Below are 24,938 nucleotides of genomic sequence, written 5' to 3'. Positions count from 1 at the left end.
TATATATTTGTAAAAACATTTTTTGTTGTCCTTTACCACAGTGGCCAGGTTGAGCTCATACTGGGCTTTAGCCTTTCAGATTTTCTCCCTGCATATGATAGTAACTTCATTGTACTCTACTTGAGTTGCCTGTCCCTTCTGTCCCTTTGCTGAAGCCTCAGCAAAAATTCCCTATTCAGCCACAGTGATTTTCTTCCCCGCAGGCTTATGGCAGATGGGGACAGCCTGCTCCTGTACCTGTAAGACTTCCTTCTTGAGAAGCATTCAGCCTTTGCCCTTCAGGATTGACCCCCAAGAGACCATCCCTACCAGTGTCCCAGACAGTTCAAAGTCTGCCACCCGGAAGTCCAAGTCAGCAGTTTTGCTGACATGAAGAATCTCAGGACATATACCGAACCTACTGTAGAGAACCTGCTTTATTTAGCAGAGGGGTTGCACTTGATGATTCCCAGAGGCCCCTTCCAAACTCCCATGATACTGTGATTCTGTGTGATTCTGTGTTTTTTATATCTGCCTTTGTGCTAGAAAGAGATTTCCTGAAGTTGCTGTGTTCTGGTCAGTTGCCTTTGGTTGCAGTTCAGTACAGCTGTCTCCCCACTGACACAGGATGCACAGTTTTATACAGCTAAATTTTCAGTGTAACCAAAAAATTTAACAAAATATTAATTACTGTCTTGAAATAGAGGACAACACTTTTGAGATATCTATACCAGATTCTATTCCACCAAGAGTTCTGTGAAGAACTCAGCTGCTTATTCCACTGTGGCATAGGATGAGTGCTTGTCCTGCAATTTCTGTCCTAATTGGTCAGTTTTGGCAAGATATTTTGTGCAAAATTTTCAGTGGAACTGCAGTTATAATATATTTAAATAGTCTTACCATATTCCTATGAAGCAAGACTAACTTTTGCCAAGATCAAATGTACACACTGAATTACAAAATTGAAGAAGGCAATCTCAGACTGAAAATATAGTAATAATGGCACAAGAGCAAAAGAACAATTCAATTTCTAAAATAATGAATGCTGACTATCAAGACTTTTATCTGAAAAGTAAGAAGATTACACTCACATTGTCTCCTGTAATAAATCAGACTTTTGGGTTATGACCCTTGTTTTTAAGTTCTCTTAAGCTAGAAAAACCATGTGGTACTACCTTGATTCAAATGAGAATTAGTACCAGTAAGGATTAGATTGAGAAAATTGCAGTCTAAACAGATTGAAAATCCACTAATAAAGAAAGAAGTGAAGAAATAGAGAGATGGCTTTTTTTTTAGTATCTCTGAGAAGTAGAGGGAAAAATATTAAATCCACAGATGCTGAGAATGCAAGAGCAACTTCTGTCACCCAAAGCAGAACCTCCACATTCTGACAATGGCCCAACAGATCTGAGATGAGAGTGGCATGATACTTCAGGAGTAATTCTTAAAACTGAGAGGCAGCCACGATGCAAATATGTAGTTGATACATATACATGCCCATTTTTGAAACTTATTCTCAGTATGCTAAACTTACAGAGCATGACAATGCTTTTATGTCTGTATTTCTAGACCTGATTAATTAAAACATGAGGAAAAATGCTTGGCTGGTTTCTTTTTGTTAAGAATGGAGATAAGTTTTCCTTCTTAGTTCCTAGCCTTCCTTCTCATCCATCCTCAAGTGCATTGTCAAGTGATAAGAACGCTGAAGTCAGAGCTGACACTGAAGAATTGGGCCCAGTGGAAAAAGCATTACAGCTGAACTGTACAGCAATAGTACTTTTGAAGTAGATGTGGTGATCAAATTTATCTAAACTGAAGTCAATACCATGGCAGGTATGGCAAAGCCAATTCATGATTTAAAGGGTAAATGCACAAATATACAAAAGCTGATGTTATATGCATATATTGAAATGCATCTGTGTGTTTTATTACAATATATATAGGTGTGTCATGGTTTTATGATTTTTGGTTATTGGTATTCCACATCATAACATCATGTAGTGCACTGGGAGTTAAAGAGCTAATGTTCCAATTCCAGACACTTGTCCAGAAGAGAAGAACTACATATCCTGGAAGTCTTTGCGTTCAGAGAGGAGATATAACCCCTAACAAAGTCACAAGATCTCCATTTCTTTTTCAGCTCTCCTCTCTGCTTTATTAGCTTAAATTCTAATTATACAGTATTATGGTGTATTATCTTGCATTTCAATATCATATTTAGTAAGTTAGTTTCTTTCTTCTCAGATTGTTACCACTGTTTTTAATTATTTTTGGGTCCCCTGTTTCCCTTTTCTGGAGGCAAAATCTGGATCTGCAGATCCCTCTGCCCCGCTCGTCATGGAACCGGGCTGAACCAGCCGAACCAGGCCAACAGAACTGTTGACAAGGTGGAGTCTGTCAAATATTTCTAAAGTCTATGCAAAAGCATATTTTCAAATTTTAAGCGGCAGTTCAAAATAACTATTCATATATATCTCACTATTTGCTGTTTACAATTCCTACAATTCCTTTGCATTTACATTCCTACCAGCACTTTGGAAGTACTGTTCATCAGAGAATAAATCCTCTTAAATTGAATAAACCTACTGACTATTTACCTTTTTTTTTTTTTAATCTAGATATTCAACATTACGGTGGAAACGTGGTACAAGCATTCATATACCACAAATTATGAAGAATTCATGAACAACCTTAGACTGAACTTTGTTAGCATAAATTCTTGTTAAAGGCTTTCTAGTGGCAAATAAATCTGACCATATGAGTATTCAGTGTTTAGGACTCACAAGGCTATGCTCACTTGAGCAACAAGAAGAAATATTAGAAGTGACCTTGCCACCACTGTACTAACAAAGCAATAGAGACTGCTTTGACCTTATGACACAAATCAAAATTACCTCAGGCTTCCCTTAATTTAGGCCACCCTGCAATAGCCTCTGGCAGTCAGGTTTTATTGGATGAAAGCAAAGCAGCTTGCTGTGAATGGGAATTCAGGAGACCTCCATTCAATTCTTGACTGTACCACAGAATGTTTGAGTGATATTAGGAAACATTAGTCTTTCTGTGACTCCTGCTGCTGTATGAAGAAGCAGCACTCACTAACATTTCTGTATTTTATAAGTGGGCTATGAAATGAATGTGTTTTTGTTTTTTTTCAATGTGATGCACAAAGTCAGAGAAGTCTGCTAACGGTTTGGAAGCCTTTGGTTGTTCTGCGATAGAACATCGACAGTTTCAGTTTAGAGCTTGAGCTGCAATATGTGAAAGATTTTTTTTATTATTCCTTGTGTCTTTTTAGCATGCAAAAGGAAAGAAAACAGACAACCAACTGTAAAACCACATCTAATAAACATTCTCTGAGTATATGCTCCAATGAAATTATCTATATCTATATAAGTACAGATATGAATGATACTCATAAAAAAATATCCTAGGAATAGATCTACATACATGCATGGATTTGTTTCCAGCAGTGAGGCAAAAACTCAGCATTTCTGTTGTGTCACAGTTAACACACTATTCAGAGAAAATTTGGAAGCAATGTGATGGATAATTTTTGTTAGAAAAATGGTAATGTTAACTAAAATTTTATTACCACGTACTAATTGTGATCTTTACTTTTAGCAATACAAAATTACAAAATCTGGAATTTCATTGATTTTTATTAAGTTCTAAGAAAAACCCTCACTAATATTTCAACCTAGCTTGTATGCGTGAATTTCATAAAAGCAGAATGAAATTTTCTCCAGCTGAATTTTTTGCTGCAGACTGATGCATTATCCTTGTTTACTCATACATACTTTATTAAATATAGTCATAAATCTTTGAAAATAATATTTCTATTCATTATATTATCTGTAAAATAATCACATTACACGTAGACAGATGTAAAATAATTTTTAAGTTCTATATAAAACAGAGATAATACTTTGTATACCTAATGCAAAAGAAGTAGAAGATGTGATGTTTTCAGGTATATAAAATATTTATGGGCTTACCATAACATCAGCAGTACTGGCAGACTTTTCTCAAAATGCTTCAGAGACTTCATTTGATTTTTTAGTTGATATATGTCCAAAATATTATCCTCTGACATCCAGTGTGGAAATCTTCTCCTTAACATAATATTGGGAATATCTTGTGTTTTTACCCTGGGGAGAAATATATAAAAGATTGGGCTTATTTCCACTTAATGTCCCTCCTATGGATAAGAAATGTCAGAATGGACATCAATGTAAAATGATACTAACTTTTGAAACAGCATTCTGGAATTAGATTTCTAGATTTTGAGCGTGTTATCAGTTTGTTTGGAGTCACGAAGAAATTATGTGATCTTGATTTTGTTACCTAAGCTTGCCAAATTTCACCAGAAATGCACTTCCATTTCTTGTATAAGAAGAAAGCACTGAGGGTATATGCGTGCTTGTCTGTATGCACATGGAATCAGCTTTCAGTTTTATGATTCCAGTTTGTTCCTTGCAACAACTGAAACCACGAATTTTATTCTATAGCTGATCTGTCACATTATATGAAACAAAGAAAAATAAGATAAATATTAACATTCCTTCTTTCTTTGTCAGTTACTGCGTCTCAGCAAAATTATTATCAACTCCTGGAAGTTTTATAATGGAGCAGCCAATCTTTTGTGAAAATGACTTAAAATAAAACTCTGTCATACCTATGACAAACACTGAATGCAAAGATAATAGAGCTGCAGGAGTCTTGTTTCATAACCAACAGTATATACAGTACATAAAGAATTATAACTTTTTTATTATTTATGTATTGCCATAAGTGTAGATAGGCTACAAAGTCAAGGCTTATGGAATTATTAATGAACCAAACAAGAAATATTTTCAACATGCTCAGAATACCTAACCTCTCACAAGTCCCAGCTGAGGAAGAAAGTGAGCTCAGAGCAACTGGAGAGCTATGAGAAAATTAAACACGCTATGAATGGGGCAGACATAGACCAAGTGCACAGCTGTTCCATGTGGCTACAAAAAGCTAATGCATTAAATAGTTAATCTTTCATTAACAGTGTGTAATCAGTTGGCATGACTTGCTCAAAACACAAGAAAATTGGTGACTGCCCCCCTGAGAGTACAGATCCAAGCTTCAGCATTATCAGTCTTTGGAGAAACCTTACCTCGCTGTTTTAGACACAAAATATGGCAACTATGTTTTTCTTTTTTTCCCAAATGCATAAGATAAAAGGAGGAGAAAAAAAAAAAAAAAGAAAAAAGGGAGAAATCAAGAAAAACTTTTCACCTTTGTTGGAATTGAGTGAAGGATCAATACTGAGTTATGAAAGGACTTTGCAGATTAATCTGTGGATTAATATATTTCGTCAGCAGCGACTGCCGTTTCAAAGGAACAGGAAAAGTCTAAGGGATTTAGATCAAGGCAAAAATATTCTTCAGACATGCCTCTTCCTTTGGAAGAATGCCTTTATTTACTCCCTAAAGGAGGTGAGTCCAGCTTGTGGTGTTGGTGTTGATATGTAAGGAGGAGTAAGAAGGAGTGAGATGGGGGATGGGACTCCAGGAAGACTCTTCCACAAGTTACAGCCACTGGGGTTTAATGCGATCTATAAACTCATCTGTCTGTTTACATACCAGCAAATGATACGTCTCTCTGATCCACTTACATTTTCAAGCCTAATGTATACACAGGGCACTGATGCTGTGTATACAAGACATAGAGATAGCTGGGGGCTGTGTGCTGTCCCTGCTTTCACAGCACACTGTCACTCTTATAAATAAAGCATTCGCTCGGGAAAAGAGTCTGAGAGCTGGAGAGCCACATTGCGTGCAAATCCAGCTCAGTGCATAAGCTTACTCGAGGTTGAGGCTAATCCTAACTGACATGTTACAGTAAAAGTACTTTATAAAATCAATATTAAATTCACAGCCTTTGACATCCTGGGACATCAAAGATAAAGGGGAAATAAGCCGTGGAGTAAACAGTCCTGCAGCTATGCCAGTTGCTCAAGGAGAGAAGCACAGGGATACACAGGAGACCATGGGGTAAATTAGTACAGTGCCAGTCTTGTTTTTATACTAAGGTCTTGACATCAATGAAAACATTATAAAAACAGCACGCAAACTCTTACAAACAAGAAAAAAAAAAATATTAGCAAAGACCCACTCAGTTACAAATTCAGATAACCTGTTAAGGTTAAAGGGATAAAATGCTACCTATGCAAGCCACAGTAATAGCTTCCTCTTTTAGTAGATTATACCTAGGAGTGATAAGATAATAAAAATACCCAGCAATACTAAAGAGCCACTGGAGTAGAATTTGACTGCATCATTCTGACCTGATAGTATAATTCCCACTTTCTGTGATGTAGACCTGTATGTATTTTGTAATCGTCCAAACTGACAAGTCAGCCACTGTAATGTTTGTCCCATGTGTGTGAAACACAAATTGTGAGATAAGAGCAGAAGGGCTTGAACAATTGTGGAGCTACTTGCTGAATCTCAGATCCCATCTTCCATATGTAAAATAACAGGAGTGATACTATAAAAGACAATAATGGCTTTAAGTAAGAGCAAAAGGAAGACCAGAATAAGTTCATAACTGGAAAATACCTACCTACCTTTTTCAAGCCATTACTTATTGATGGGTAAATACAGCATGTACTCCTGATACAATTTTGTGTAAGTGTGATGAGTAGCTGATTCCTTAACAAAGACTGTCATTGCATGAATTGAAAGTGTTCCTTGCCATTTTGTGGCTTTTGTGTAGTCAAGTTTGCAGCTCTAATGACTCTTTGTGGTCCTTGTGCCAACCTTACGAACTGACTTATTTCACTTGAAGGGTCTGATATGCAAACATCTACTTTAATAGGCATTAAAAAGGGGAAAAAAAAAATAACTCTCTTGCATAGAAATTTGCTAAAATTACAGTTTATGAGATACAATCACTGACTTTCCACAGCAAACTTCTAATGTGTTTCTTACTACATGGAAAAATGAAACACAGTGACTTCCTCAGCTATGTCTCCCTGGTTAGTATTTCTGATGAGACAACTAGTACAGTTTAGAAAGAGAAAATTAATAGGTTTGTTACAATAAAATATTAAAAAGACACAATAACAATTACTTTTACTTCATGTCCCTTCAAGACAGATTCTTCTCCCCAATACCTAGGAAGACCCATACTTTCAACAATATTCAGCCCTGAATTTATGAAAAGCTAAGCACTTAAAATGACTCTGAAAAGCTTTACGGCAAATAGTTGAGAGTAACAGAGTAAATTAAAGGAGAAAGGATTATAGAAGTGATGCTGAGAAAGTGGTAGACCAAAGCAATAATTAAAAGAGGAAGCAACCTTGTCTCTCCTTTCAAGAGGATATACAAATTTTCAGTCACGTAAGTGAATAAAATTTTTTTTTTTTTTTTCTTTCTACTGATGCCAATATTCATGAGGTAATATGGGCGGAAGGAGAAATAATATTACTACTAAAAATCTTTATAGCAAAGAAAATATCAGAAAATGTATTCTACCATCTTCCCTCAGCATCTATCTGTGATGGAGTACTGCCTCCAGGCCTGGGGCCTCCAGCACAAGAAAGATGTTGATAGTGATAGGACAAGGGGGAATGGTTTTAAACTAAGACAGAGGAGATTTAGGTTAGATAGTAGGAGGAAGTTTTTCAGTCAGATGGTGGTATCACACTGGAACAGTTTGCCCTGAGAGGTTGAGGATGCACCCCTTCCCTGGAGGCATTCAAGGCCAGGCTGGATGTGGCTTGGGGTAGCCTGGTCTAGTAGCTGGCAATCCTGCCCATGGCAGGGAGGTTGGAACTAGATAATCTTTGAGATCCTTTTCAACCAAGGCCATTCTATGATTCTGCGAAAAACTGGTTTTATCAAGATAAATGAAATCTTTGTCAGTAAACAGAATGGAACCACTTTAAAAGTTATTACCACCACCAAACAAATCTTTAGTCTAAGGCTAGTGTCTTCACGTGGGAAATAAAATAAAAACAACCAAATATAAATCTAAATATATTGCTGGGCCTCAGCAATCAGCAACAAGTAATAGAATCCATGGCTGCCTTTTTGGATCTTTCATATACTTGGCAGTGTGCCAGTTACAAAATGAGAAGAGAGCCATAAGCTGGATCAAATTACATTATGCACAATTTTACCGTTATAGAACAAAACTTGAAATTATTGATGTTAACTACTAGAAGTAAAGTCTTATCAGCTTGCTGTAGTCAGAGGCATATGGGATTCAGTCCAAAGCTATCTGATGCCTCTTAGAGAACTGATTATATCCGACCTTGTAGAAGATTCACGATGAGAGATTTAAGTATGACAGATAGCTTAAAAGGTACTTCTCACACCAAATGGAAACTTAAGAATGCTAAGGAATTTTTTGAGAGCAGAGTGGAAGGCAGGTATTTATTCAAACCTACTGAAGACTTGAACAAGCTTTCTAATTAGTGGATTAGAAAGAGTTTGTTTCCCATTGCTGACTGCTGTGACTCCCACACTCCCAAAAAGAAAAAAATTGCTACCGGGACTTAATCTTTTGTATTCTTTGTGATGTCTTACAGCATTACAGAAATGATAAAACTAATTCAAAAAATGGAATAAAATATTGAAACAAATTTTTGTTTCTTCTTGAGGTGACTACTGTTACAGTACCTATTAAGACAAACATGTACAATAAATATTTTTTATTCTACTATGTATATATTTACACACTAACAATCTCATCTGAACAGCTTGCAGCAGTGAACTAAATAATATGTAACAGATATTACATGTTATTTGCTTTTTCATCACCCCAAAAAAAGAGGTTGGTGCCTTATTTATTTATTTATTTATTTTAAGGCTGATAGGATTATTTCTAATTTTGTTTTGCAAATATATTTTTGAATGGATATTTTTCTTATTGTTTTGTTATTCGCTTGGTATAACAAATTTCTACACTGCTGTGAACTTAGATTAGAGAAGATAGCATTAAAAAAAATCTTCTATTTCTTCTTCTGGAAGACTTATGGAGCTTTCAGTTTCTTCTGTGCCATCATTGTGCAATAGCTGAGTCCTAGAGAAAGCGTGTGTAGGTCTGATTAAGATTAATTTACAGAATTACTAGAGATCAGTTTGCCTATGAAGCAAATTAAACATTTCTCCATTGTGAAGAATGTCTTGCATCTGGAAAGTTAAATTAATAGAAACAGTACCATTTATACTATCTCTGAAGCATATCTGATCTAGAAAGTCTATTGCTTTGGGCTCAGATTCAGAACTGATCAATATACATTCAAGATTAAGTTCCTGCAATTTTAAGGCTATACAATAGTGACTGTGAATTAAGAGTATGAGGTACATAAGTAGTTAAAAAAAAAAAAAAAACAAACAGTCACTTGAATTATATTCATGCTGGATATTTAATTGTAAGAAAGGTTATCTAGACAACGTCTACTCAGAGATGAGGACAATTACATGTTTAAGTAATAGCACAGAACTATGTTTCTGCTTGTTCCTTCAGGAAATAACACTTCAAATAAAATGTTTTCTTCAACGTATCCTAGAGGGCATGACAATACGCTCAACACAAAATAGATAGGCAATAAATATTCAAAACATTACACGGCATTAAAAATTCATATAACTACAAATGCTAAATTGAATTGTACAAATAATTTATTACAGCTCTCAAAGTATTTTTGTTGTAAATAGCTACAAAATTAGGATAGTAAACCCATAAAATAAAGACTTGAGCATAAAATTATACATGAACTTGAAAACATATGTTATTCAGAAGGAATACCTTTTGTAATATTCAAGTCTGCTGGGTTCTGTCCCTTATTTTCCTAAGCAAGTTTTGAGTTAACATTTTAAAGTCATCTTTTGACCAGAAAAAATTACCACGTTCTTGCTTTAGCATGGAGAAAAATAAGTATTTCCCTCTACTTTATGCATCCAGTTCTTTGTCTACATTAGTAATAAGACATCAGATGGGAGATTCAGATATAGGATTTTGGTTGATAGTGCTGTTTTTAGCTCAGCAAGCCATGGTTATTTATGGTTCATTTCCAGGCAGTCATGCGTAAGAAACTCAGCCATAAGGTCTATGAACTGCTGTGGACTATTGTACTAGTAGACTTTTACTTTATATTCTGAAACCACAGATGGAACCAAAGAGCAATTTTTCACTAATAGGTATTGGTACACATAAGTGGTCCAAATTAGGTGACATATTATCATAGCAGTTACTAAAAAGTCAAAATTTGCATATCATTATTACATATGCATTATTCAGGAATATGTAAGAAATCGAGGCTATACATAGGGCATCACAACTGTATCCCACTATCACTGAGCATTAATTAAATAATCTGAATCTGAAGTGACATTCTTTTGCAGAGCTGTGTGTAGGAAGCCCGTATTATTAATTGCACTCTTGAATAGCAATTATCCACTTTTACTGATACAAAAGCTTTCTTCTTCCTGAAAGGGATGAAGAAAATGCAAACAAGAAAATATTTTTCTTTTTCCCTGATATGTAGTCTGTCTTTAACATTCAATATTATCTTCTAGGTAATACTTTTTCAACCCAGTGAAGAAAATATTATCACTTCATCACTGATCAGTTAAATCATGACTCTCTACTGTACAGACTGTTCATTGATGAAATATTAATGTGACCTCAAATATGCTGGAACATTAAAACTATCTGTGAATCTCTCACAGTGAATCTCATTCTAAATAACATCTCTATGGTAACTGTAGTTTTACAAACCAAAAATTGGAGTAACAGTCAACTGTACAAGTATGATAATTGTAGCCAAATATGTTAAATTAAGCTGTGCCATAAAGTGGCAAGTCCCGCTTCTTTCTTTGATTAGCTCACAGAAGAAAACAAAAAGCAGAACAGTCTTTCCTCCCACAGGCAAAAGCTACCCAACCACTTTTAAAGCAGCAAAATTCAGGAAACCTAGGCAGCAATTGTTTTTTGAAGGATAAGCAACTGCAAGTATCAGGTTGAATCCAGCCTATGTCAGCAGATAAGAAAGAGAATTATCACCGAATATTAGACTAGTGCAAAGATGGTTTCCATGCAGTTTGTCAGAAAATGATGGCCACAGAGAATACTGATTAGTCCTCAAGTTTTCTTCAAAAAAAAAAAAAAAAACAAACAGGTTTTCTTAAATGATTCACAAAGCGTTAAAAAGAAAATGGATATGAAGAAACTGGTTGAAAGGCCGCAGACAGAAGGTGGTCATCAATGGCTCTATGTCCAGGTGGAGGCTGGTAACAAGCAGCATCCCCCAGGGGCCTATCTTGGGACCAGTAATCTTTAACATCTTTATCAATTACATCGATGACAGAATTGAGTGCACCCTCAGCAAGTTTGCTGATGACATCAAGCTGAGTGGTGTGGTTGACACAGTAGAAGGAAGGGATGCCATTCAGAGGGACCTCAAGAGGCTAGAAAGGTGGGCCTGGGTGAACCTGATGAGGTTCAACACAGCAAAGTGCAAAGTTTTGCACTTGGGCAGGAGGAATTCCAAGCATCCCATATAGACTGGAAGGAACGGTCCTTGAGAGCAGCCCTGCAGAGAAGGACCTGGGGGTCTTGATAAATGAAGAACTTAACATGAGCCAGCAGTGTGCCCTTGTGGCTCGGAAGGCAAGTGGTATCCTGGGCTCCATCAAAAGAGAGGTGGCCAGCAGGTACAGGAAGGCAATTGTCCCCCTCTACTCTGCTCTTGTGAGGCCTCAGCTGGAATACTGCGTCCAAGTGTGGAGCCCTCAGTACAAAAAAAGACAGGGAGCTGTTGGAGAGGGTCAAGAGGAGGGCCACGAAGATGATCAGAGGACTGTAGCACCTCCTGTATGAGGACAGGCTGGGCTTGTTCAGCCTGGAGAAAAGAAGGCTGCAGGGTGACCTCATTGCAGCATTTCAATACCTAAAGGGAGCCTACAAACAGGAGGGGAATCAACTCTTTGAAAGAGTCGGTAACTGCAGGACAAGGGGAAAAGGTTTTAAGTTGAGGGAGGAGGGATTTAGGGTGGATGTCAGGGGGAAATTCTTCACAGAGAGAGTGGTGAGGTGCTGGAACAGGCTGCCCAGATAGGTTGTGGATGCCCTGTCCCTGGAGGTGTTCAAGGTCAGATTGGATGGTGCCCTGGGCAACCTGGTCTAGTATTAAATGGAGAGGATGGTGGCCCTGCCTGTGGCAGGGGGGTTGGAGATTCATGATCCTTGAGATCCCTTCCAACCCTGGCCATCCTGTGATTCTGTGAGAATTGTAATTACCTCTAACTCCATAAATTTGGGTCACTCAGGGGCATGCCAAAGCCTATATTAACATTACTTTTGCTTTCATTGTTATGTGCACAAAAAAAAAATGTTTTTAGGTACTCCTAGAGCCATATATATGACATTTTCATCAGTTCCTACCTGGACTACAGTCTCGTAATGGTATATATACCTGCAGTCATCTTGATTTTTTTTGTCAGTTCTCCCTATTCAGAAGCATTATTTTCTTTTTGTGTTGTTTTAACTTTACTTGAGTAAGATTGTTACACTTTCTGGGATAATCAAACATTACTCATTCTGGTATAATAAAAATGCTGGTAAAACATAGCTTTTAAGGGATATAAACCCTTGGGGGTTTTTTTGTGGCCTATGGGGATATACCATATTGAAGCTCCTTTTGCTGGCTTCGGACCATACTTTCCCAATGACAGCACCTTAGTAAAGGAGCTTTTTCCCATTGGTTTCATAGCCACTGTCTTAGAAACTACTGAGAGCAAAGCACTTCCTCAAAAGTAAATCTTACGTTAGTGTCTTAATGCCTTCTTTAGAGTTTTCCCAAAAACTTAACAGTGCTCTTGCAGCTACTGTGCTCAGTATACTGGTGCTTCCTTGTTAAAATAGAAAGTTCTTCCTCCATCTATATTTTTGTATGCAGCATAGTGGACCTCAGAGATTCTGCTCTGAGAAAATGATGCTGGAGTTTACCTGTAGAATACTAGAGCCTAAATACTGCACTGTGTTGTCTTACAGTCTCTTTAGACTTGTATACTGGAGAAAGGCTACAGCAGAACCTACTCTGCCTCGGACTGGTTCGTTTTTATTTTCTCCCAGTGAAAGAATGCTTGCTTTTGCTTCATTTTTGACTGGGGAAATTAATTTTCTTTAACTTCTGGAAATAGGATTACTCCTTAAAGGCTTGTCATGCTTCATGACTCCAAAATAAATTCCTTCTGAAAATCTTGATAGCTACAGATCAAGACAATAGTTGCATTAGTGGAATAAATATCTCAAATAGATTACTTTTCAGTACTTGAAGCTGAGATACTGAATTTCATGTTTTACTGTGTAGTAGCAGATAAACTTAATATACCTTATATAGCTAATCTGTTGAGTGCCATTTGTCTGAAAGCAGTACCAAGTCCTATAGTTTGACTTGCAATTAACGGTCCTGAACTAAATCAATACTGATTACTACTAAATTCCAGGGAATATTTATCCAAGGGTGTTACTCATCAGATGAGTCTCAAGAAGCCTAGACTTTTCTCCAGCTCTGCAATTGATCTTCTCAGTGTGAGTCCAAGCCACTGCACATCTCTGGTTAGTTCTCCTATGTGTGGCTCATCTTGCTTGCTTAGGCTCTAGGATCAGAATTTGCCAAGTTCTACTTTTGGCAAAGACAACAATGCCGTGTGTTCAACCAGGATTTTGAATGCCTCCTGACATAGAAATTAATAATGCAAATATAAAATAGTAGTGCTGGACAGAATGTGGAAATTCAAAGGTAGCCTTAGTTTTGTCCTTGAAAAAGGAAATATACTGCAAAAAGTAGATAATGCAATTAAAAAAAAAAAAAATCACAATATTGACATTAAATATTCTACCACTACTTATATATCCTGAGAAGAGGAAGTTTATTTTGTTGTATATTGAAGTAACTGAAGTTGAATTAAAATATTAATTTTTTTTTTTTCCAAAGTGACTTTGTAAGCCAAACCTGTATAACAGGGTTGCAGAGTAGGACGGAACTCACTAGTATGCATAAAGCACTTTCATCACTGTTCATGACACTAAATACACTATAACAGCAGGGAGAGTGGGAGAAACATGAGATGTTGCCTCAGCCTGAACGTATCTCAAGATCTTCCATGGTCTTACCTATAAGTTTTTAACTCTGGTAAGATACTTACTCATTATGTGTTTATATCATTATTAAAATTTCCCTCTTGCATCAGATTTCACAACACCTGTGCAAATAATTATTTATATTGCATGAATAATCAGCACCTGCACTTATGAAAAGAGATCTCATCACATAGTGCTAGCAGCAGCTGGACATAGTACTGCATTTATTTCTTAGTAACTATCTTTTTACACACTAAACATTTTACTGAAGTAGTTTCAACCCCAGTGTACAAGGGCTGCTCCAGAAGTAATTCCTCCTATTTTTATTATGATGGCCCATGATGTTGGCAGTACTACAGTAGAGGCTGTACTTTCCTGCCAGTATTCCATTAAATTTTGTTGTGATGAAACAGGCAGTAGCAAAGAGAAGTTCAAGACACAGCTCTCAGTGACTAAAGTGATGTGCACTACCTTTTGAGACAGGAAAGGGTGTTATCCTTGATTTCCTAGAACATGTACAAACCACCAATACTGACTGCAAAATCACAGTGCTGACTAAGCTGAAGGCTCAAACTCTCAGAGTCAGTATAGGGAAGAATACAACCTTTCCCTTGCAACAGGATAATGCCAGGCGTCATTACCAGACCTCCAGTTTGAAGACTATGCAGCACATTAGTAACCTTGGCTAGAACGTCCTATAGTGTTATTATACTCTTTGTATCTGTTGTAGTTTCCATGGAAATGAATAGAAAGCATTACTTTTGGGGTGATCTATGTATATAAAAATCAAAACAGATTTGTTATGGAAAGGTTAAAAAAACAAACAAACAAAAAAAAACAACAAAAAAACACCTCTAGAGGTTCAGCTTTCTAAATCTACCCAGAAAGCTTCTTTTCAAGTTGTGTAATCAAAGAATATACAGATATTATAATTAAGAAATATACAGGAAAGTTAAGCTAAACAGGTTATCATACTGAAGAAGAACAGATAGAAAGCTTACCCTTGTCCTGAGAAGACTCTAAGAGGAGCAATGTCCAAAAGACATCCTTCCCCATGCGTAGTGAGCTCTTAAAAGGGGTCTAGGTCTAGGAGAGGTGGAGCCAAGCTCCACCCCTACCAGAAGCACAGGAGAATTGTATTCATCTGTGCTCCCAGGGCTCACTCATTATTCACCTCAGGTGGTCAATCAGAGGTTCAGACCATGATTCAGCAGTTCCCATGCACAAGTTAAGTCAATATTACTGTCAAACAGTTCATAGATCTGATGACATATCTTATAACGCACATATGATAACATTACTTCCAGTATTCATCAAATAAGCTTTGCAGGAAACTGAGATAGAACTTCAGAATATTTTGCTCTCTGTCAAGCGTGTCAGTAAGAAGATGGGAATGGTGAAATACAGCTCCCAGGTAACCTGATGTCTGTAGCAGAAGCAGTCTGATATTTTGCTGAAAGCAGATAAAATTACGTATATTAACTCAATCTGATAAATGTAATTTGGATTTCCATAGAAGGAATTTTCAAGAGGAATTTTAGAGAATATGCATTTTCTTGAAGCAAAATCCAAAACTACAGAGCAGATTTCATGCTTTTATACATTTTCCTATTTTTTCCCTATTTTTAAGTATTTTATTTTGAAAGATTCTTCACTTATTAAAGAAAATCTACTACTTACTTTTCTTAATTTATATTTTACTTTATTACTAGTGATAATTTTATGCTGCATTAGCAAATAAAAGTGGTCAACAGCACACTTGCTGATTTACAGTGCATATACAAAGTTGTAGGTGATTTTTCTATTCAGGATAATGCACAGTCTATGGTTTCTCCATACAATAAATATAATTCTATCTTAAATGTGCATTTCTTAAAGCAGAAATCAGAAGAGATTATTACAGTGGCATTTTCTAGTTTATTTTTGAAGCCTGCCCTCTGCCTTCATGTCTCCCTAACTGACAGTCTGCAGGAGCAAAGAATGGTCCTCAGCTGAGAAATTTGGACTTTGGGACATTTAAGCAAATCGGACAAGTCCATAGTATCAGAAGAAATAGGGAGCAGACTGAATTGGCATTGTGAAGGCATTCTACTACCTTTGAAGAATCATAGGGTTTTGAAAAGTTTTCTAATGAAAAAAATAAAGATAAGTGTCATGCCTATTGCATGTTGAACAAGATACAAACTCTGAGTGACTACAGGCTAGTTATGTAATCTCAGCTCCTGGGAAAATAATGGAGCAGATTTTCCTGCAAGTGAAGTCCAGGCCCACAAAGGAAAGAAGGTGATGAGGAACAATCTTGATGAGCTTACCAAGGGAAAATCATACCCAAACTATCTGACTACAATGATTGTCTGTTGTCAAGAACAGAGGTATTGTTTACCTTAACCTCAGCAAGAACTTCAGTCTGGTCTGCCATGATACCTTAACATCAAACTAGAGAGAAAGGAATTTTATTGAAGCTCTCTCATTTTCTTTTTCTTTTCAGTCATTCCAAACCACAAACTCATGTATAAAACAGAAACTGTTAGTCTATTATCACTGTATCTAAAAAATTAATTATCTTGTCAATAAAGGTTTCAAATTACAATGATACAATCTCCCACCAGCAAAATACAACCACAGATTTTTCATTTCTTATTTATCACTTATATAATCATTTTCTACAAAATCTTTGCTATAGATTTTCTAAAAAAAGAATTACCACTTTCAACATTTTTTTTTTATTTTTTTATTTTTTATTTTTTTTGAATACCAAGTATGGAACAATAGCTAGGTGTGCACAGCAGTGAACATCTCTTGCCGCATACTAATTCCTAACTTCACTTTACAACAAGTCCATTTATCTTTAAATAAAACCCTGTCTGTCCAAGATCACAGCATAAATCCAGTATAGAACAAGAATATTAGCTCAGAGTTTTGGGATTCTAGGTTAGCATTGTGATCCAATAATCAGTCCTTTGCCAGAAATTTTCTAATGGCTCAGTCTAGCCTTGCATTTACTTACAAAAAGTTAATATCTTTTCAATTAAGCTTGTAAAGACGAAATCAAAGATACTGATAAAATTTTTCTAGAGCAATATATTACACAACTTAAAGTAAATTAATTACAGTCATCATTCAAGATCTGATTTTTATGACATCTTTGTTAAAACTAATTAATAGATTTAAGAAATATAAGAGAGGAAAGTATGTTGTGGATCCTATCAGGACAGTATTTTCAGTACTCTCTATTAGAATGTTTCTTACCACTGTAATTCCCTACATATACAACACTTACAAGCACATTAATTTATCATCACACCAAACCACAAGGAAGAACTGGGATGAAAAAAGTCAGTCCTTGTTCTATTAGAAGATGGAGTTTTATCTTGGTTTAGAAATGTTGCATCTGTTAACTGCAACGATAGAGACGTAAATTGGTCCCAATCAGTTACATCACCATGCATTTGACACATGGGCTATTCATACACTGGGATGTCCAGGACTCCCACTGTCTTATCCAGCATGAATCAGCAGAAAGTGCAATCAAGAGCTAAAATGATCATGTTCTGCTTTGGATTTATTAAGTTTTCTGTATTACCATGGTTTACAAAAGAAAGCTTTATATCAAGCTATATTTTGACCTAGGAATAAGCAGTATGTTAACATACTTAAAATCTTTAAAACACCCAGTGTGAAGAAAATTCCAAATAACAATATCATATGACAAAAAAAAAACATTTTATTAGAGCTGCTATCTCATCAATGTGTATAAATATATTTATTCTGTTTGAGGTCACTGTCATCAATGATTTGTAACTGCCATAAAGAGACTAGAAACTGTGAACTATGTGCTGGATTATTTTATAAACTGGCTGTTTAAATAAGTAATACAGGGATTGTGCTGTGCAAGAGTTCCAAAGGACATAAGATACAAGTCTTAACAAGGCCTTAAGAAACAAGATTCTACAGCTGTGTGGTTCTTCAGAAATAAGCGACAATTTCTTGTCAAAAGAGCTTGGTCAGAATCAATGAATTTACTCATTTATTAATTATTAGGTTTCTAGGCTGATTGGGTTGTTAGCCACGGTTGTAACATTTAATCACTCGTATTTCTGCTTCTTTTTTTCATTACCTCATGTATAAGTCACAGACAGAATTGGGATGTCTCATATTCTGGAAACATGTCTCAGAGGGATATGATTTTCGGGGAGCAGCCCATGTGGTTGCTGGTTAATAGCAGTATCTATCAAGGGCCAATGCCAGGGAAAACAGTTTACTGAGTTTATTAATTGTCTGGATTAGAAAACAGAACAAGTGCTCAGTAAGATGGGGAGAAGCAATAGCCGTCTTGGAGAGGAGACTTCTACTCAGAGAATGTCTGACAGCCTAGATGAATGGTATGTCAGAAAACTCCTGAAATTTAACAAAGGCAAATGCAATGTCCTCCATCTGAGATTAAATAGTATCACTGAATCATACAATGGCTTTGGAAATTATGAAGGCTGGGGCTGAATGGATAAAAGGCAAATTTGCAGGAAAAAATCTGGGTGTTAATGTGGACAGCAAAATTGGCTTCATTGACTTCTGGCAAAAGTGGTCAACTATAGACTAGGATTCATGAAGGAGTCCACTCAGAAAATTGAGGGAAATAATTATCCCTCTCTGTTGAGGTCTTATGCAACTGTATCTAGAATATTATGCCTAGATTAGGGTTCTCCAGCACAAGAAAGACAGTTACATCCAGAAATGTGTCCAGTAGACAGCCACCGATGTGACATGAAGATGCAGAACTTGACTTATAAGTACAGGCTGTCAACTGCATTGTGTTGCTCAGCTTGGAGAGATGGTCAGATATTATAACAACCTACACTGAGCAGACCATGCCTAGAATCATAGAATTACAAGGTTGGAAATGACTTGTAAGATCATCTGGTCCAACCATCTTCTCATTACTATTGCTACCATTAACAAAGCCATATCACGTAGCTCCTCATCCAGGCACCTCTTGAAAACTGCCAGGGATGGCGACTCCACCACCTCCCTTGGCAGGCCATTCCAGTAAGAATGTAAGTAGAAAGTAAAACATGGGGCTGGCCTAGACAACCTCCAGATATCTCTACTAAGCAAAAATATTTAATTATTTAATGATCCATTTTGTTTTGTGTTTTTTTGTTTTTGTTTTTGTTTTTTTGTCAGAGAACAATTGATTTTTTTGTCTCTCACCACACCAATTGATTTGTTTAGAATTTAGCGTTCAGAATCCTGGTTTATTCTACCTTCAAAGCATGAAACAGTGTTTCCTTTTATTTCTAGTTACTGAGGTTTTTTAATTATTGTCTAAACTTCAGGTATGTTATATTTTTCCCTGAATATCTGCAACAGTGAATGCTAAGTGGCAGGGTTGCCTACTGCTAAAATTCATTGACACTTCACAATATGATAGTAGTCCCTTATGCCTAACAACTCTGAAAAACTGCTAATGTATTTGAGCAAAAATTTTACATGAATGCTGTCTTACAAAATTTTCTTTTCTTTTTCTAACTTACATAACAGTAGAGCACTCTGTAAGAAAAAGATTAAATAATTTTACTTCTGTTATATGTAGCTGTTGTATTACAAAGCTTCTCATTTAGGAAATGGCATTTGTTGAGTAATGCTCCTTCTGCTGCCCCTAAAATATCTTCCCAAATTTGACAATGTTATATAAGGCCTAAAAAAATTTCATGTTGACTGGAAAATGTTCCAAGAACTAAATTTCTAATATTTACAACTGAACTTTACTGAACTCATAACAGATTGAGGACATGCTGCAGATCTTTTGCAGCAAATGCTATTACTAATTGGAGGTATGGTATTAAAATATATAATATAGACATTATTTCATTCGTGCTTCAGTGAATTACCTAAACTGCAGAAATGAGGAAGATTGAGAGACAAATGCAAGGCAAACTACTTGATAAGAAAATTCTGGAGCTGGTGCTCAAGAGACTTAAAGTAAGAAAGAAAAGTGAAAATGACTAATGAAAATCATACTCTTCAAGGAGTGAACCAAAACTAAGAAGAAAGACTAAAGTAACACAGTCCAGTATTTTATGTACATAACATAAAAGTACTGGCCTAGAAACTGGAGAGTAAGACCCATAGGATATGGGCAGAAATATAAAACAAATACAATTTTCAGAGTCTGCAGTGAAATCATATATTCCTCTGCTATTAGGAAGTACTAATAAAATTAATGACATAACGATGTCTTGTATATCCACAATCCTTTTAGAGTATGACAGTCTGCTATTTCAGACAGTTACTTCAGAGGCTTAAGAAACCAAGATCTTTGCAGGGAATCTCAAGTTAGAGATTCGGCTTGATTCCTGGATTTTGCTTGAATGGTAAGCACTCAAATTTGCAATAGAAGCAGTTGCACTGTAAACATGTAAGATATTCTACGTAAAAGAACTGAAGACAGGTTTATCAGATTTGGGACTCTGTTTAAAGTACATATTTCCCTTTCTTGCCTGATCATCTTGTTTTCCCACCTGTAAAATGAGTAGCCTATCCTCATTGTTATAAAGACAAAATATATTAACTGTTGCAGGAAATAATCAAATAGCACACCAATGAATGCCACAGAAATGTGTTAAGGAATACTGTCTTCTAAGTAAAGTTTGAATAATGCACAGTAAAAAAGGCATAGGACCACACACTGAACAATGATCAGAAACAGAACTCTGAATAAACGCTCATTAAGAAAGCGTTGTCCGTCCTCTGCAGGGAATGTGACAAAGGTCCTGTGAAAAACTGTTTTTGGTGCTTTAATTAAGCAAAATGTTACAATGCAATGCATGCAAGAGGAATGATGATGGAGAATTAAGTCTCTGCAGACATGTTTAAACCAGTTGAAAGTATTCACTGTCTGAATTTGAATTTTCATATACATCAATATATTTATTTTTAAAATAAAGGTGTACTTATTTGCTAGGTAATACAGGATGGAAAGATGACTTAAATAAGAAAATATACGTTTTAAAATATGTTTTGTATAATCGTAAATGTATTCTGTTATCTATTTCTTAGACTAAGTAGGATTGGCAAAAACCAGCACTAAGAAACCTTTTTCCCTAAAGTCTCTTTTTTTAGAGTTTTAGATGCCAAGAAAACCACACACTCTGTGATTGCTTCAAGCTTAGTTTCCTGAACATCTATTTCAATTCATTTTTGTGCTCTCTTTTAAGCTGTCAACACATGTCTTACCTGACTTACTTCTGGGAACTTTCCATGAAATAGAACTCTTCAAATCCCCTCAAATAATTAAAAGCTCAATCTCTAATATAATCACACACACACAAATAAAGCCAAGAAAAGAGATTAGTCTCAGTTCCTCTTGCTTCGAAAGAGAGCTGCGGATAGGGGCAAGAAATAGCATTGGTCTGCACAAAACCATCTGTTCAGCATTCACATTACTTGGCATTTATAATGCTGCAATATAATATAATATAACACTGCTGCAGATGCTCTGACCTAGTGGTTTGTGTTCAGCACAGGCATGTGGAAAGAAATAAAAATCTCTACATAAAAAAGTTACTTGGCAACTGGAATACTGTGTGCAATACTAGCTGCTTACTTGTCAGAATGACTAGAATGTGATTAATTTAGTAGTACTTAAAAATTATAAAATGACTCATTTACACGTCCTGCTGATATTAACACTATTGCCACATATTAAAATTTTCTTTCTTCTAATTTCTTAAAACAGACCTTTGCTTTCAATAAACTCCAGGTGCTCCAGATGTTAGCTATTTTTTTATTTGCACAAATATGCGTGTTTAATCTTCAGTGCATTCTCTGATAGTTTGTAAGATTATTCTCTATTAAACACGTTGTAAACACAAATTTCATCTACTAATGACCTGACCTGGTTAAATAGTCTGAAAGCCAGAAGACTGAATATTTACACTTTTAATTTTGTCTGGAAGAAACATAAATGAATGTGACATATGATTCAAAAATGACTGATCATATATATGAAAGTATTAAAGATAAATATGAATAAAGACCAATCACTACTATATGGTAAAACACCTTTTATAAAAAATGAAAGCATATTAACTGCAAAGCATTAGCCAACTTAAACTCAGAAAATAATATTGCAATGAATAAATATATCAAAATAGGTCTGTATGGGATTTCTTGAAATCTCCTGCCAAGCATCTGTTACTAGCCATTACAGGAAACAGGATACCGAACCATATGGACCACCAGTCTGTTTTGAGTGAATTGGTATCTGATGCAATACCAACACTTAAAGTAAGTACACCAGCACAAAATTGTTCAGAGGACCCAAAAGCATACAGAAAAAAATAATTAAATCAAAGTTAAATGTATAAATACTTAGTCATCCAGAAGACATACAAGGCAGAGAAACATTTGTAAAGACAACAAGAAAATGTAAAAAGAAATTTTTAAATTAAAAAAAAATGCACAGAGTATCTTTTTTTCCTCTCTTCACTTGCTGGCAGATTAATTATACCTCTAGTACAAAAGGAAGACCAAGAAAATAATTCCTTAAAAATGTCTTTTCCAAAGAAGTAACTACCCAGATTGAAATCTAACTTTTTTTTCCATGGCTTTGTAAGTTTTCTGAGAAAATTTCCATAGATGTGAGATTCACTAGTGCTAGCTATGGTCTGCATGCATTTTTTACCAATTGCAGTAAAGTATAGGGCACCACCACCACCACCACAACCAAAAAAAAAAAAAAAAAAAAAAAAAAAAAAAAAAAAAAGCTAGAAAAATGTGTATTACTCTGGAGATGAAGTATACCACAGTTCACCTATGAGCAAAGAGGTTTTTTCAAGGGAAAAAAACACAAGGCAGCCTGTATCACATCAGGTTGAGGAAAAAAAATGCAAGGCTGGAGTCAAGATCACAAAGGAAAGGAGCGGGTGGAGGCAAGTCTGCATCCAACACTGCAAACAAAAATCCTCTTTGTCTGCTCCATCCCCCATAGTGCCTCTCTATAACAGGTATGAGGCCCTGAATGTGGAAGACCCATCTGAGAGTGGCAACAGCCCACTCAGTCCTGACATGTTAACAAAACCAAACCATAAAAAGCCTTCCCTCAACGTCAAGACTACACTATTTAATAAGAGACAGGTATGAGTTGTACGTGACTCCTCCCTACAGGGAACAAAACATCCAAAATGTTGAGCAGATCCTATTCTTAAAGAAGTCTGCTGTCTTCCTGGGACTCAAGTGACAGATGTCACCAGGAAACTATCTAGCCTGGTATGACTGACAGATGACAATCTCTTACTGCTTTCCTTATAGGGAGAGATGGTGTGACTACATGTGGGTCAAAGGCTATCACAAGGGATTTCAGGGCCTGAGACGATGGCTAAAGGAATTGAACGCGCAGCTCATCTTTTCTTTCCTGCCTCCTGTATTGGGTAAGGATACAGTAGCAAACCAAAGGATAACTTCTTTAAATACCTGGCTTTGTGGCAGGGGCAATCTCCAGAACTTTGAATCTTTTGACAGACAATTAGACTATGTGGTACCAGGTTTGTGGGCACTGGATGGGGTTTGCCTTTCTCAAAGAGGGAGAATGGTCTCAGTGGAAAAGCTAGTGGGGCTCACTGGGAGGGCTTTAAACTAGTTCGGAAGGAGGACGGTGGGGATAGAGAGCCTTCCCCTGACAAGTTGTGGCAAGATATAACTATTTTAGAGGGACAGGATGCTATCAGTGGCCTTGAAGGACCCACTGCTTTGAAACTGCTGGCAACACTGCAGCACATTCAAAATCCTGTGATGACAAGGCAGTGACTGCTGGGGCAACAGGAGAAGGCAATGGGGAAATTCAAGGGAAATATCTGGAAGGAACTTAAGAGGTATCCTTTAAGTGAGTGGTGGTCAATGGCTCAATGTCTGGATGGAGACTGGTGACAAGTGGTGTGCCCCAGGTGTTGGTCTTGCACATGGGTTGAAGCACCCCCCCTTTATCAATACAAAGTAGGGGATTCAAGGATTAAGTGCCATCCTGCCAAAAAAGACCAGGTGGTACTAGGTGGATGGGTTGCTGGACATGAGCCAGCAATGTGCCCTCACAACCCAGAAAGACAACCGTATCCCAGGCTGCATTAAAAGATGCGTGGCCAGCAGGTCAAGGAGGTGATCCTGCCCTTCTACTCTGCACTGGTGAATCCTGTGAGACCTGGAGTACTGTGTCCTGATGGGGAGTACTCAGTACAGGAAAGAAAGACCTATTGGAGTGCATCCAGAGGAGGGCTACAAAAACGCATGGAATGGAACACTCTCCTATGAGGACAGACAGAGAGCTGAGGCTCTTCTAGCTGGAGAAGAGAACACTGTAGGGTACACTGATAGCAGCCTTTCAGTATTTAAAGGGGAGTTACAGGAAAGAAGGGGGCGGCCTCTTTAGCAGAGTTTGTGGTGACTGAACAAGGGAAAATGGCTTTGAGCTCAGGTAGGGTAGATTTAGGCTAGATATAAGGAAAAAATTCATTCACAGTGAGGGTGGCAAGGCACTGGAGCAGGTTACCTAGTGTTGTGGTTGATGCCCTGTCTCTGGAGACTTTCAAGGCAAGGCTGGATAAGGCTCTATCTAGCTGTACATGCCCCTGTTCATTGCAGGAGAGTTGGACTAGATAGCCTTTAACTCCAGATATCCCTTCTAACTCTAAGGATTCTATGATTCTATACAGTTCGGACAGTTTGAGCCAAGGGTTAATCTTTCTGCATTTAGGGCCAGCTTGTTGCTAAAGAGTTTAAGCACCAGAGTATCAAAAAATCATTAAGATTGGAAAAGACCTCTAAGATCATCTAGTCCA

General features: G+C 36.7%; 1 protein-coding gene across 4 annotated transcripts in view; it reads right to left on the bottom strand.

Annotated features, from left to right (window-relative positions):
- LOC116216677 (uncharacterized) overlaps positions 1-24,938 on the bottom strand; it is a 201,823-nt gene that overhangs the window by 62,698 nt on the left and 114,187 nt on the right. For all 4 annotated transcript variants that reach the window (XR_014883615.1, XR_014883616.1, XR_014883617.1 and 1 more), the window contains one exon: positions 3,975-4,127. Coding sequence is in view for 1 of the 4 variants with exons in the window: in XM_085225144.1 (XP_085081270.1) it covers positions 3,975-4,127 (153 nt within the window). In the remaining 3 variants the exon portion in view is untranslated. The remainder of the gene's footprint in view (positions 1-3,974; positions 4,128-24,938) is intronic.

The sequence above is a fragment of the Meleagris gallopavo genome, chromosome 5 (genome assembly GCF_905368555.1).
Source record: "Meleagris gallopavo chromosome 5, MGAL_WU_HG_1.1, whole genome shotgun sequence".
Taxonomy (NCBI): Eukaryota; Metazoa; Chordata; class Aves; order Galliformes; family Phasianidae; genus Meleagris; species Meleagris gallopavo.
Note: the sequence above shows the minus strand (reverse complement) of the source record. Positions and strands in the feature narration are given on the sequence as shown.